The following is a 16,774-nucleotide window of genomic DNA, read 5'->3' on the forward strand; positions in this document are numbered from 1 at the left end:
GAATAGGCTGTTGGTGGGACGAGAGGAAGACTACGATGAAGAGTAGTCAGTTTGGGGACGTTTAGGCGCCCTGTGGAAGAATTGATGAAGAATAGGCAGTTAGGAGGACGAATAGGCTGTTCGCGGGATGAGAGGAAGACTACGATGAAGAGTAGTCAGTTAGGGGACTTTAAGGCGCCCTGTGGAAGAATTGGTGAAGAATAGGCAGCTAGGAAGACGAATAGGCTGTTCGTGAGACGAGAGGAAGACTACGATGAAGAGTAGTCAGTTAGGGGACGTTTGGGCGCCCTGTGGAAGAATTGGTGAAGAATAGGTAGTTAGGAGGACGAATAGGCTGCTCGTGAGACGAGAGGAAGACTACGATGAAGAGTAGTCAGTTAGGGGACATTTAGGCACCCTGTGGACGAATTGGTGAAGAATAGGCAGTTAGGGGGACAAATAGGCTGTTCGTGGGATGAGAGGAAGACTCCGGTGAAGAGTAGTCAGTTAGGGGACGTTTAGGCACTCCGTGGACGAATTGATGAAGAATAGGCAGTTAGGGGGACAAATAGGCTGTTCGTGGGATGAGAGGAAGACTCCGGTGAAGAGTATTCAGTTAGGGGACGTTTATACACCCTGTGGACGAATTGATGAAGAATAGGCAGTTAGGGGGACAAATAGGCTGTTCGTGGGATGAGAGGAAGACTCTGGTGAAGAGTAGTCAGTTAGTTAGGGGACGTTTAGGCACTTCGTAGGCCCCCCCTCAGCACAGCTCAAGCGCGCCCCCAGAGGTGTCCCCACAGGGCCTATTGCGCAATTTGGTGTCGTAAACGTTGTTAGGTAAAAACATCCAATTCGGCTGCTAAATAAGTGGGAATATGGATCAAACTGAGCTTACGATCCCTTGTACAGCCTATGTGTCATACGGCAACTTATTTGAACTGGTAAGTGTCAACGAAATGCCTACGAGTCCTACCTATATATACAGTGCTATGCATAAGTTTAGACACCCATGCTAAAGTTGACTAAAAAGAGGAATAAAAAATCATCTTTTGGAAATTGAACTTAATGCCTTAATTAAAAAAAATAGGAAAAATCAAACCTTTAAGGACACCAATTTTCTTTGTGAATGAATAATGTATCGTAAATAAATAAATGTTCGTCCTTAAAATACAGGGTGCATAAGTCAGGACACCCCTATGTTAAATTCCCATCGAGGCAGGCAGATTTTTATTTTTAAAGGCCAGTTACTTCATGGATCCAGGATACTATGCATCCTGATAAAGTTCCCTTGGCCTTTGGAATTAAAATAGCCGCACATCATCACATAGCCTTCACCATACCTAGAGATTGGCATGGAGTAGTTTCCATAAGATCATCTCTCAATGCAAATCAAACCAGCTATTAGGCTAACTGAAATAAAACCATGCCAATCTCTAGGTATGGTGAAGGCTATGTGATGATGTGGGGCTATTTTAATTCCAAAGGCCAAGGGAACTTTATCAGGATGCATAGTATCCTGGATCCATTAAGTAACTGGCCTTTAAAAATAAAAATCTGCCTGCCTCTATGGGAATTTAACATAGGGGTGTCCAAACTTATGCACCCTGTATTTTAAGGAAGAACATTTATTTATTTACGATACATTATTCATTCACAAAGAAAATTGGTGTCCTTAAAGGTTGGATTTTTCCTAATTTTTTTAATTAAGGCATTAAGTTCAATTTCCAAAAGATGATTTTTTATTCCTCTTTTTAGTCAACTTTAGCAGGGGTGTCTAAACTTATGCATAGCACTGTATCAGTGCTGTCTGTCTGTCTGTCTGTCTGTCTGTCTGTCTGTCTGTCTCCTAACTATATATATCAGTGCTGTCTGTCTATTTACCTGTCTGTCTGTCTGTCTCCTAACTATATATATCAGTGCTGTCTGTCTATTTACCTGTCTGTCTGTCTCCTAACTATATATATCAGTGCTGTCTGTCTATTTACCTGTCTGTCTGTCTGTCTCCTAACTATATATATCAGTGCTGTCTGTCTATTTACCCATCTATCTGTCTGTCTCCTAACTATAGGAGACTATAGGAGACCATTCACATTGATCTAGACTTATCAAACAGCATTGACACATTGGCCCTCATTTATCAAAAGTGCGTACACCAAATTTCCAGCGTACACCTGGCGTACACCCAAAACCACGGTGACTTTGAGATTTATCAATATGGACGTTGGCGTACGGCACGCTCAAATCCTACGCCAGCTCAGGAGGTGGTGTACGCACGTTTTGAGTGCGGGAATGCGCAGAAAAACAATTCCTAACACCACAAAACGCACTGACAAACTAAAAGATATGATATATTATGACCCACTGTAAAAAAAAAACAAAAAAAACATAGTAATTATAAACTTCAGTGTTTATTTTTGTGCAACATGGACTTAAATGTTTAATTTGTGTGACTTTACCAAAGCATTTGAATTGTAGGCATATGTATTCCTTAAGTTGCGAGCCTGTGCGCTTTACCTGACGTTTCAAGCCTTATACTTTCGCCTGGCTCCGCAGCGCAAGTCTCCGCAGACTGCGCGCGCACCTCCCCAAACGGACGAGGCGTTTATACTCGACGCGCTCGCCGTTGTATATTCTTTGAAACGATGGTTAGGCCAGGGTTAGGCACGGCAGGTGTGCACGGACTGGGTTCAGAAAGGCTTTCAATGACCAAAAAAATAATTCAGACTGACAAAATAATAAAAATGACATTCTTCTTTTAAATAATAATAATAATAATAATAATAATACAAATAATAATAATAACGAGATTCTTCTTCTAAATAACAATAAGCGTCATTAATAATAAAAATCTAGAAATCAATTTTGTTTCTTTCCACTTCCCTGGTTTCGCTTTCTCTTTCTCAAAGAAGTTTCTCTTCTTTGCCGTCTTCCGTGTGTCCATGGCGTAAAATGAGGGCGTGGGGGGAGCGGAGACTTGAATATATAGGGGTGTGTTATTCAAATGACGATCGTTTTCAGCCGCTGCATTTATCAAGGGCAGGTATTGCGTACACCTGGATTTCAAAGGTACGCACAGCTTCATAAATCAGGCGATGAGAGGAGTGTAAGCATAATCTTACGCCAATATATACGCCCGTTTCTACGCAAGAATGATAAATGAGGGCCATTGTGTATAACATTTTTGATTGCTAACAAAACTCAAAGCAATTATTTGACCTTTTACAGTAATTTTAGCAGATTTAATTAACACAGCTTTCTGATGCCTCATACTGTATGTCTCTCAAATCAGACAGTATCTCATTTCTCTCTTCAGAAATACACACATTCATCTCAGAACCTTTATTTTAAATAATTTAGATCATGTGAGAGTATATTATTCATAATTCAGTCTGTCCACAGAAACATTGTGTCAAACCTCTGCTTGCACATCTGATCACCTCACTTTGAGCCGCGCGTCTGCCTGTTTTTGTGTGTCAGTGTTTGTGTGACTCTTGTGTGAGGAACCGCCGACTTTTTAAAGAGCTCATATTATGCCTTTATATGTTCAGCTTTATTTAATGTTTATTTAATGATTCGATGTTGTGAAAGTGTTGCCAAGCACTGAGCGACAATGAGAGATGATCCAAGTGAAGTTTTATTGGTAGCATAATCTAAATTCGTAGTCCATTAAACATGCAGAAGATCAGCACACAGTAAATCAGTCCAATCAAACAAACAATTCCAGAGGGCAGGACAGGAACGGGAAAACCAGGACACGAGCAGTTTTCTAAAACCAGGAACACAGAAACAGGGAAAATGCTCAGAAATGCTGTGAACCAGCTGGAGTTATTCTCTATATCCATGTTCACTGTTTCTGAACTCCCTTAAACCTCATTACATCCTCATTTAAATAATTCCCGCCCAAGAAAGCGTGAGCAGAGTCCAAGAAATGCTCTTTCTCAGATCTAATCTAATGATATATATGTGATTTCATTCCCAGCTGATTATGTTCAGAGACATAACCAATTGGTGAACTTTGTGTATTTGCGCTCAGAAAACCATATATCAGAAGCTTAAATTGGCAAGGCTTTTTAAACAAATGCAAAGAACAAACATTTCATAACGACCTCGACAGAGATGATCAAAACCAAACAGATGATTGATTTATTGCTGGCAGAGTATCTGAGGCACGAGCTGTAAAGGCTCTGCCCACTTCTGGAAAAGGGGATGGAGAGCAGCAGCTCATTTGTATTTAAGGAGACACACACACAAACACATCATGTCTTTGCTCCCACTCAAAAGTGGGCATTTACAGAATAGCATAATAGTTGAGCTGTGGGGTATTTCGAGCTGAAACTTCACAGAACCAGTCTATGGGACGCCTGACACTCATATTATCTTGTGTTATTATATTATCTTGTAAAAAAGGAACATTATAGGACTTCTTCAACAGAGGAGTTTGTATTAGTTCAATGAGAGTCCAGATCCGATCACAGCTTCATTTCATAATCCAAATAACATTTGAGTGCTCAGGTCCAAATGTTAGGACTGAAACTACTTCAGAACTTTTTCTTTTTGTCCTGCAGCTCTCAATCGGTGAAGGACGATGGCGTCTGTTAAAGAGCTGCTTCTGAACTCACTGATGGAACTGAAAGAAGCTGAACTGAGTCGGTTTCAGTGGTGCTTACAGAATGATCATGAGCGTATAACAACATCTGAAATGGAGAATGCAGATAGGTTGAAAACTGTGGATAAGATGGTGGAGTGTTTTGGGCCAGAAGAAGCTGTGAAGATCACGGTGGAGATCCTGAGGAAGATGAACCAGAATAATCTGGCTGAGCGGCTGGAGAACAAACACAAGCAAGGTATGTTTAATTCACTCTGACTGTAACGTAATTGTCGGGCAATATGAAGACATCTGTCGCTGTTGGAGCTCAGTGTCTATTATCATTATCAATAAATTATCAAAATTATCAGTGTCTAATAAATTATTAACTGCATGTAATGTTGTCATTGTAAGAAAATCACAATACAATATAAGCTAAATAAAATCGTATTAGACAAAAAGTTTGATGCGCGTGCAATAAGTGCAGACGCACAGTGGGAGAACACAAAGCTTTTGACTGTTTATTATAATATAGCATAAACTGCCTCACAAGTATATTATCTCTTCAAATAAGTTGTTGAGAAGACATCGCAGCGCAAGAGGATTATGCTGTACGTAAGAAATGTGATTCTTTGTTGACTATGAAGAATAAACAGTGAAAAGGAACTGTATGGATTTTGAGTGTGAATACAAGACAAGAAGATACGCATCAAAACTTGTGGAATAAATAAAAGACATTCACATGTCCCGTACAACATGAGTGCAAAGCAGATCATTATTTGATGTGCTTGCTTTGTAAACACACTTACAGTGCTGTTGTTGTTCAGATTTAAAGATGTCTGCGTGTCTGTGCAAAAAGACAAAGTGCAACAATAAGTTAGCCTAAAAATATATCAGTATCTAATGCTGAAGCAAACATCAGTCATGTAACAATAGATCTTGCGTGATGAATTTTGGTAAATGCACTTTGAAATAATGTTCATAATAATAAGATGATATGTCTTAAATTCAGGGTTCGTACGGTCATGAAAAACTTGGAAAGGTCATGGAATAAAAAAAAAAAAAAGCAATTTCCAGGCCTGGAATATTGGTTAAACAAACTACAAATATGTAATGTTTATTCAGTCCATCTGACGGCAGAATTCCATCAGATTTCATTTTGCAGCGTTGAGCATTTTAACCAATCATCTGCTTCTGTTGAATGTGATCGGCCAATCAGAGGCATTCAGATTGGTCATCGCTGAAACGAAGAGTTTTGTTCAGTGCGCGCTCTCTGTCTGAAGTCTGACTGAAACTCGTGAATTCTCCCGTCATAAACAACAAAGTGCAGATTCAATGTAAGAGATTCATGTCGCAGTGTCGTCAGCTTCTGTGATTTTAACAGGAGTGTTTGTGAGAGTGCTTAAACTAGCGCTAGATCGGTCACATTCTCTGCTCTCTTTCTGGATACAGTTAATGCTAATATCATTTATTCATCATGCTGATAACCCGTCCGCCATTCTGCCCATTGTTTTGCCCTTCAGGCCACCACACAGGTCACATGACTTAAAACTATGAATCGACTTAATGGGCGCTTAGTAGATGAAAGAAGAAAATACATTAAAAAAGTCGTTCTGAGTGACACGAAGAAAAGGAGAAATTTTGTGTCTGTGAACACAAATCAATAAACTATTTATTTCGTACTCACACACACACAAATGTAAGTAAACACTTTGCAACATTTTTCGCTCGCACCCGCGCCTCCCTCTCTCTCTCTCTCTCTCTCTCTCACACACACACTACATATTTCAGCATTGCAATCTTTACATTGCAGCCTGCTTCAGAGCTAAGGCAGGTGTCCCTAAAGAACCAGCGTATCTAACAGTAGGTTTGCATTACATTAATTAATTTATACGCGAGTTTTATTTATTTTTATACTGTGTATTCTCCGTGTAAATTTATGCACCGAACCGTGACGCTCGTACCGTTTCGGTTCAATACGAATACATGTACCGTTCCACCCCTAATGAATATACAAGGTTAACATGCGAAAATTTCATTTGCAAATGTAGACGACAGCAACCCCCCGAATTCTGGGTTGAGAAAACTGGCAAAACCAGTGAATCTTAAACTACACTGAATGCCTTGTGAATGAAAGGTGAGAAAAGGTTGACTTTCACAGCGTAAATATCAACGTTATAAAATTAAGTAAAATTACTCAACTTTTCTGATACTGGTGTTCCCATCATGCACTGGGCCTTGAATAATTAAAGAGGTTGATTTTTCACTGTTTTCCAGCTGTATTTCCACTGTTTTATCATTGATTTTGTTGTTAGGATTAGTAAATTGCCATTTTGTGACATTTGGATATTTTCTACTCAAAATGACACATTCAAACACAAAAAGGGTCCATCAAATGTTATCATCATTGTGTATTGTCTACCAAGTATTGAGATCTCTGCGTTCACATCATGTGTAACTTCTGATATGTAGATATGGTGTCTCACACGTTATCAACTGTATTAATTACTTAGATGTTTCTAAGTAAAGCATACACTTTAAACGTGTGGTTTAATCAAATGTGATATAGTCTGAGTGAAATGTATTGCAAAGGAAACTTCAACTAAATAGATACTGCTCAACCTTTTACTAGCCAAGTTAAAATGACTTATTTTCTTTGTTACTTTCACTTAATTTAGTTAAGTAGAGTTTGCTTAATTCCATAATATGTGAAATTTACTTCAAAAATATGCGTATGAAATTTACTTAAAAAATATTTGTGCAAAAACTTGCCAAAGAAAAATTAAGTAAATTTGACTTATAGTTTTTTTTCAGTGCAGGTTTCAGTATTTGCAACAAATACATAATATATTATGCAACAAATACATAAATAAGCTGTATAAAGTTCTTCCAGTTGTGGTGAAGAATCAGGGTGGACACACTGGAATGTTAGCCTGACTTCGTCATATTCATATTCTAGTCAGAATGTGAGTCTGATACCACTCCATAGAGATTTGATTATGGGGCGTGTTTCAACCGAACCAGGAAGGAAAATGCCTCTGCACTCAATTGGATAGACCTACAACCAATCAGAGCACAATAAGTGACGTATGTTTTTCATTCATGTTTCTGATCGACAAATGCCTTGATCGCGGTTCTCTCTTCCTCTTTTAAAATGAATGCGCTGTCGATATCTTTGGATAGCACGCCAAATATGCATTTATTCTATCTGACTTATTTTTAAGTGTGAAATCTAAATTCTCCAGAGGCAGTCATCTTTTCTTTTATTGTCTATGCATCTTTGTTGTAAACGAATTCAACCCAAGCGCTCTTTGATGACGTGGATCATTACGTTACCATTGCTCATCTGTCCATCATCGATTAAAGCCCGCCCTGCCGGCAATTTTGATTGGCTCGGCCTTCTGGGAGCCGAGCATAATAGAGCTGGTAAGTCCCGCCCCCTCCGCTAACCCCGCTGGACCTCTAGGTTGAAAAATCGTCAATGCAAGTGAATGAAGTGAATGGGAGAAAATAATTATTTTCTGGTCCCGTTTGAATTGTGCCATGAATGTGAACATATGTTGTCTGTGATTTTTTTATATAATCTTTCGTGTGAAGAATGCTACAATTTAGCGGATAGAAGTTTGATACGGTTAGACTTTGTGTGAGAGCACTTTGTGGACTACAACTCTTCGCTGCTTTCGACGCGTTTGAAACATCAACACCACTAGCACACGGACACTAGCTCACGGATCCCGCTAAACATGACTGTCTCTTTGGTGCACTTCACCGCCTTCTTTCAGGAGGAGGACAAAATCGTTGAGGTTGGCGAAAACCACGGGTAAGTCAACTTTATGGGGTGACGTCACATAGGCGACATGTAGTCTTTCTCGTTATGTCTTTTCCACAACTGCTAGCCGACGAATCATACCATATACTGTCAAACTCGTAACATGAAAGATTATATAAAAAATTCACAGACAACATATGTTCACATTCATGGCACAATTCAAACAGGACCAGAAAATAATTATTTTCTCACATTCACTTGCATTGAAGATTTTTCAACCTAGAGGTCCAGCGGGGTTTTACGGAAGGGGCGGGACTTACCAGCTCTATTACTCCTCAACGGATCGAGTCCAGACCGAACTTCCCGACCAAAAAATGTTGTGGGCGGGGTTCGGGCTGGCACCCAGGCTACTGGAATGTAGTAGGTCAAGCTAAAAACTAAAGTGTAATGTCACAAAAGAATAAAATTTGTAGTGTATATGTATGACCACTTTCAAAAATAAAGCTTTGACATGACCATTTTGTTATTTTGTTGTATTTTTGTGTTCATTGACTTAAACTAAAACCTTTTTATTTTGTATTTATTTTATGTTTTGCTGTGAAAATAAACATTTGGCAGATTCTTCTGAAAAAGATTGAAATATATTTTACTTAAATATTACACATTAAAAACTAAAGAAAACGTGCTGAGTTTCAGTTCATTGTGGCTAGGGCTGCAACAAACGGTTATTTTGATAATCGATTAATCTAACGATTATTAGAACAATTAATCGACTAATCATCGATTATTTCGTCGACTAATCAGTAAGTTTGGAACGATTATTCAGCTTTTTCAATTAGTTAAAACACTGAGTTATACATATTCTAACTATAATATAAAAAAAAAGAAAATCACTTCAGCTTTTGAAATGGTTGTTTTAATGAACTTTGAGCCAACTAAACAGGTCATCCTCTTTACGTTTTCAGATTTCTGTCCAACTCAAATCACACACAAATGCTCTCTAAGCATTGTTTAAATATTCTGGTCTCTTTCAATAGAAAAAAAATAAATAAACAAAAATGAATCAGCTGCATTACAGACAAACTTAAACTGCAAACAATTATTATAAGAATAAAAATGTAAAAAAAAAATTGACATGACAATTGATCTGACAGAGACATTCTCATTCACCTTTTAATTTACAGTATGAAAAAGTAACTGACATGATATTCTTCATAACATCTCCTTTTGTAAGTCTTCATGAATATGGAACAAAATACAGGCAAGTGATAAGACCGTAATACCTAATAGAGTTACAATAATAAAAACAGCCCTGACTCCTAAGCTCGATCAAGCTTTATTCTATGCAAAAATAAATCATCACATTACTGTAATTATATTATTATTGTTAATATTATTGCTATTATTAGTAGTATTGCATTCTCTAATAAAGAGATTTACTGCTAGCTGCTAGTTATTTAGCTCCAGCTGGAGAACATTCACCTCTCACCGGCTCCTCTTGTTTCCTCTTTAAGTGCTTTAACATGCATGTTGTGCTCCCGTGAAAAGCAATGCTGCATACGACAGCATTCTTGGTTTGAGGTTTTGGGAAACTTTCACACACCTTGCTAGTTCGGATTCGTTTGCACTCGTCATAATTCGCGCTGTGTTTTCTTCTACCGCAATAGCATTTGTAACGGCTGCATTACACTCTAGCGCTACAGCGCCGTAGCGGTCAAATCGCGATCGACGTTGACGACAATGTCGACTAATCGTTTCAGCCCTAATTGTGGCGCGCTCCATAGATCTAGTAAAGCAAACAGAGACATTGTTTGGTTTCAATATTTTACTATCTTTTGTAAATTTATGAATTATTACAGAGAGAAAGATTTTACTCTCTTGGAAGAAACAAATCCAGAGGTCGCACCGCCTCACTTGCGCACACACAAAATATTCGCAAGTGAGGCGGTGCGCAAGTGAGGCGGTGTAAGGGCCTATTCACATATCGCGTCTTTTGCGCGCGCAAGTTCGTTATTTCAAATGTAGGCGCGCGGTTTGCGCGCTCATAATGGAAGCGACGCGGTTGCGGTGCGACGCGCTCGTTTTTTCCAAGCGCGTCCGCGCCGCATCGAGATAAAAACATCTCAACTTTTCAGAATGCCGCAAGCGCACCGCAGGTCACGTGACAAGAACCAAGCTTAGCAACGACAGATGCCTCCGGAGCGCAACCACCCGAGCGCTTTGGAAAAAGGAGAACGTGGCGCGCCTAGCGTTTTCTATGCATTTTTAGGCGCGATATGTGAACGCCCCCTAAAAATACAGTCAACCAAACGTTACACTGCTCCATTTGAATTGTCTGTAATATAATATGTGACGTTTGCCGTGACCACAGCCTCATTGTGCTGTGGAAAGATGATATTTTACGTTAATAACGCCAGTGAAGAACAAAGCTTAGCCTTACATAATAAATAGGCTGAATAGTTTAGCATGAGTCACAAATATAGAAACATTTAGATTCAAGACAAATGAGAAAGGTTGGCCTTTTCACTTTAAATAATTTGTTTTGCATCTTATTTAGTTCTATTTTTTAACAAATAAACCTGTTTCTTGCCTTGAATAGATACATAAAAGCTGACATGGCCTTAATAAAAGGAAAGAAAAGAGAGATATTATTATTATTAATATTATTATTATAGCCTAAATATTATTATTATTATAAACTAGGCTACATTATAAAAAGTAAAAGATAAATCAATAAAAAACCTTATTAATCTGTATTTTTTCTAATAAAACTGGTTTCGGAACGTTAATAATACAGAAGGAATGCAGGAACAGAAACCAGGCTACCGATTCTGCTCGAGTGAACCGATGGAAGTTTTTTTGTTTGTTTTTTGCCGGAGGCTTCTGCTTTGTCTTACTCCTGTAACACTAGCTATACTGTATATAATAAATTAGTGAGTGAATTAGGATAAAAACATGTCTGAACAGGTCATGTCTGTGGCAAAGACAGACATTAAAATGCAATATAATTTGATGTTAATTAAGGTTGCTAAAATGGGACAGGATATTTGCCCTTATAAGTTCACTAAAAAAGTTATTGTAACACTTTTTATTTTATTTTCTTAGTAGTGTTCACCAGACTAAATTTTAAATAATAATAATAATTAGGGACTGTTTGTTTTTTATTTAAGGGGCTGCCGGGGGAGTTTTGAGATCTATAGTCAAAATAGCCCTGACCCTTTTCGGCAGCAATACATTTTTCTATGACCCTCCAAAATGATTGTGAAAAAAGTCATGACCCTCCCCGATAATTTACTCATTACTTCTGTACCGGTTTGCGCTTGGCAAAGTCAAGTCAAGTCAAGTCATCTTCATTTATATAGCGCTTTTAACAATGTAGATTGTTTCAAAGCAGCTTTACAGAGATAAGCGTATAATTTAAGGTAACAGAGATTGTTTTGGCTTTATAGCAGTTCTTTAAGTTATTTTACATCTAAAGTTAGTTTTGATTGATTTGCTTCCGTCGCAACGATCATTTGTTATTAAATTAGGGGCCGCTAAGACGACACCATTCTCTCTACACAGACTTTAAATGCGAACCTGTGAGAAATGCTGATGGCGTTCACATGCGCATTTAGAATGGGTTCTATAGTTATGTGCATTTGAAAATACGCAAGTTTGGAATTCCCTACAATTTCAATTTAATTTATTTGATAGGGACAAAGCATGTTGATGAACATTTGTACAGAATACAAAACGTAAACAAGCCGGATTATAGCAGTATTGCTAATTTACGTCCGTAGTCCCTAGGCAGGTACACACAATAACAAATACTCACTATACACAAGACTCTGCTAAAAACACAATACATAAACCACATCACAAAAATTACTAAGAAAAATGTTCACACACTTGATTTTTAATAAGCCACTTCTTAAGATGTTCTTTAAAAGTGGGATAAGTAGAACACTGTCGTATTGACTGTGGCAAACTATTAAAATATTTGCTCCCTATCACTGATAAAACTTTCTGGCCAAAAGATGTTCGCCTATTTGGTACTTCCCAATCCCCTCTACTGACAGACCTGGTACCACAATCTGCCCTCTGTTTAATGAACTCCTTCAACGGAGGTGGAGCAAGCCCATGCCAGACCTTATAAACAAAGCACGCGTAATTAAGATTTTTAAAATTTTCAAAACTCAATAGATTATGTTTTTTAATTATTTTACAGTGGCCAAGCCTAAACAAAGTACTTGTCTTTCTTATAAATTTTGATAAAGAATTTAATTTAATTTTGTTGCTTTGGGGTAGGAACGCGAAACGAATTTTCCTGACAACGCCTTATCTGTATAGTGGTAGAGGGATCCTCCATAGGGAGAGACTAGTTGGCACTTCAGCACTGCATTGTCATCGGGTCCAGGCGAAGGTCCTTCGTCAGATCTGGATACGGCCCGGATATGGCAGGCTGCAGGAAAACCTCGGGATAAACACAGACACTAAAATTAGCGTAGATGCCATTCTTCTCATGATGTAACGAGTACATCAGGATTTATGGGAAGTGTTCCCGGTTCCGGCTGACCTAATCTATGTAGCCTAACATTAAATTATAGAAGTCTATAATGTATTATGTGAATGCTAGGTCAAAGAGATGTGTCTTTAGTCTAGCTTTGAACTGACAGAGTGTGTCTGCTTCCCGGACTCGCTCGCTCAAGTACTGCGGAGCTAAACCATTTAGTGCTTTGTAAGTAATCAGCAATATTTTAAAATTGATGCGATGTTTAATAGGGAGCCAGTGCAGTTTTGACACAACCGGGCTAATATGGTCATACTTCCTGGTTCTGGTAAGAACTCGAGCTGCTGCGTTTTGAACTAGCTGTAGTTTGTTTATTAAGCGTGCAGGGCAACCACCCAGTAGAGCATTACAATAATCTAGCCTTGAGGTCATGAACGCATGGACTAATTGTTCCGCATTTGTCAATGAGAGCATATGACGTAATTTAGATATATTTTTAAGATGGAAAAATGCGGTTTTACAGATACTAGACACGTGACTTTCAAATGAAAGATTAGTATCAAAGAGCACACCCAGGTTCCTAACCGACGACGAAGACTTAACAGAGCAGCCATCAAGTGTTAGACAGTATTCTAGGTTATTACGTGAGGAAGTTTTTTGTCCAATAATTAGAATCTCTGTTTTTTCAGAATTTAGAAGTAGGAAATTGCGAGTCATCCAATTTTTTATATCAGCTATGCATTCTGTTAATTTAGTGAATTGGTAAGTTTCGTTAGGTTTTGAAGAAATATAGAGCTGAGTATCGTCGGCATAACAGTGGAAGCTAATTCCATGTTTCCTAATGATATCTCCTAATGGTAGCATGTACAGAGTGAACAGCAGCGGTCCTAGTACTGAGCCCTGTGGTACGCCATACTGAACTTGTGATCGATAAGACATCTCTTCATTTACTGCTACAAACTGATAACGGTCAGATAAGTATGATTTAAACCATGCTAGTGCAATTCCACTAATGCCAACATAGTTTTCTAGTCTATTTAAAAGAATGTTGTGGTCAATGGTGTCAAACGCAGCACTAAGATCGAGTAACACTAATAGAGAGACACAACCAGGATCGGATGATAAGAGCAAATCATTTGTTACTCTAACGAGAGCAGTCTCAGTACTATGGTATGGTCTAAATCCGGACTGAAAATCCTCGCAGATATCATTTCTTTCTAGAAAGGAACATAGTTGTGAGGATACTGCCTTTTCTAGTATCTTTGACAGAAAAGGTAGATTCGAGATCGGCCTGTAATTGACTAATTCTGAAGGATCAAGTTGCATTTTTTTAACAAGCGGTTTAATCATAGCCAGCTTAAAGTTTTTTGGTACGTATCCTAGAGACAAAGATGAATTAATGATATTAAGAAGAGGATCTATGACCTCTGGAAGCATCTCTTTCATTAGCTTAGTCGGTATAGGGTCTAACATACATGTTGTAGATTTAGATGATTTAACGAGTTTAGTAAATTCTTCCTCTCCTATAGCAATGAATGAATCAAATTTTTTCCTCAGGGAGACTACAATGCACTGCCTGATGCGATAATGTAGTAGACGGTTGCATAGTTATAATTTTATCCCTGATATTATCAATCTTATAAGTGAAGAAGTTCATAAAGTCATTACTGCTGTGCTGCTTGGAACCTTCTGTGTTTGAAGCTTTCTTTTTCGTTAGTTTAGCCACTGTTTCAAATAAATACCTAGGATTATGTTTATTTTCTTCTAATAGGTTTGAAAAATAAGCAGATCTAGCAGCTTTTAAAGCCTCTCTGTAAGCAATCGAGCTCTCTTTCCATGAAATGCGAAATACCTCTAGTTTTGTTTTCTTCCAGTTGCGCTCCATTTTTCTGGCTGCTCTCTTAAGGGCCTGAGTGTGCTCGTTGTACCACGGCGTTGGATTATTTTCTTTAATCTTCTTTAAGCGCAAAGGAGCAACAGTGTCTAAAGTGCTGGAAAAGAGAGAGTTAAAAGTTTCTGTTGCAATATCAAGTTTTTCTAAGCTATCCGGGATGCTAAAATGATGAAACTGATCAGGAAGATTATTAATAAAGCAATCTTTAGTAGCAGAAGTGATAGGTCTAACATATTTGTAACACGGAGTCGGCTTTGCATCCTTGGCTAAACGTAATTTACACGAGACTAGATAATGATCTGAGATGTCATCGCTCTGCTGCAGAATTTCAACGGCATCCACATCTATTCCATGTGATAATATTAGATCTAGAGTATGATTACGACGATGAGTAGGTCCTGACACGTGTTGTCTAACTCCAATTGAGTTTACAATGTCTTTAAATGCCAAACCCAATGCATCTTTTTCATTATCGATGTGTATATTAAAATCACCAACAATTAGTACTTTATCTGCAGCCAATACTAACTCTGATAGAAAGTCCGCAAATTCTTTGATAAAGTCTGTATGGTGCCCTGGTGGCCTGTATACATAGTCATAGTCAACTTTATTGTCATTCTACTGTATACATGTATACAGTCGAACGAAATTTCGTTCCGTACAGACCGAGGTGCAACCAATACAAGAATAACAACAACAACATCTGATACACACAATACATAGCAACAGTAAACGATTACAATAAAACAATAAAATAGTGAAATTCAAGCATAGCAGAAAGTCATAAAACCATTAAAGTGACAGTGCATAATGGTACATTTTTTAATGCCCATTCATTTAGGTGACAGTCCACAGTCATTTATGGGCTCTTAGTCCTTCATTGGGGGGGTGGAGGGTGAGAAGGCGTAAATTTATGGCAATGAGATGATGAATGGCACCCTGGTATTCAGGGCTCTGACAACATGCGGGAAAAAACTATTACAGAATCTTGCAGTGCGAGTCCTGATGCTGCATAACCTCCTACCAGATGGTAAAGGGACAAACACACCGTGGGAGGGATGAGAGGGGTCCTTTATAATGGCAGAAGCTCTGCGCACACAGCGTGACTGAAAGATGTCTTGTATGGGTGGTAGGGAGACCCCTATGATCTTTTCAGCTGTCCTCACTATGTGCTGCAGGGACTTTCGTTCGTGTGCTTTACAGTTTCCAAACCACACAGTGAGACAGTAGGTCAGGATGTTCTCCACAGTTCCTCTGTAAAAGATGGTGAGGATGGATGGCGGGAGCCTGGCTCTCTTCAGTCTCCGCAGAAAGTGCAGGCGTTGTTGTGCCTTCTTCATTACAGTGCTGGTGTTGATAGACCAGGTGAGGTCGTCAGAAATATGCAGACCAAGAAATTTGGTGCTTCTGACTCTCTCCACCTCTGAGCCACTAATGAACAGGGGAAGATGGTCAGCTTGCCTTCTGCGGAAGTCAACAACCATCTCCTGTGTTTTATCCACATTAAGAGATAAGTTGTTGTTGTGGCACCAACCTAACAGTAATTCCACCTCGTCTCTGTATCGTGCTTCATTGTCACCGCTGATGAGGCCAACTACCGTTGTATCATCGGCGAACTTAATAATAAGATTGGATTCAAACTTGGTGGTGCAGTCATGGGTGAGTAGCGTGAACAGCAGTGGGCTGAGCACGCAACCTTGCGGGGCACCTGTGCTCAGCGTGATGGAACCTGATGTTCTGCTGCCGATGCGCACGGACTGTGCTCTCTCTGTCAGGAAGTCCAGAATCCAGTTGCAGGTGGGGGTGCTGAGGCCCAGTAGTGAGAGTTTCCTTACTAGCTGCTGGGGGATGATGGTATTAAATGCGGAGCTGAAATCGATGAACAGCATTCTGATATATGTGTCCTTAGTGTCCAGATGTGATAAAGCTGAGTGCAGTGTGTAGGAGATGGCATCATCAGTAGTGCGGTTGGGACGGTATGCGAACTGCAAGGGGTCCAGTGAGGTGGGAAGTAAAGACTGAATATGTCTCTTGACCAGACGCTCGAAGCAC

General features: G+C 39.0%; 1 protein-coding gene across 1 annotated transcript in view; it reads left to right on the top strand.

Annotated features, from left to right (window-relative positions):
* LOC311289860 (NACHT, LRR and PYD domains-containing protein 3-like) overlaps positions 1-16,774 on the top strand; it is a gene marked incomplete at its 3' end in the record, with an annotated part of 146,449 nt that overhangs the window by 36,788 nt on the left and 92,887 nt on the right. The window contains exon 2 of the mRNA XM_084408105.1: positions 4,548-4,826. Within this exon, the coding sequence (XP_084264231.1) occupies positions 4,568-4,826 (259 nt within the window). The 5' untranslated portion in view covers positions 4,548-4,567. The remainder of the gene's footprint in view (positions 1-4,547; positions 4,827-16,774) is intronic.

This window comes from Rutilus rutilus, assembly GCF_951802725.1.
Source record: "Rutilus rutilus genome assembly, chromosome: 4".
NCBI lineage: Eukaryota > Metazoa > Chordata > Actinopteri > Cypriniformes > Leuciscidae > Rutilus > Rutilus rutilus.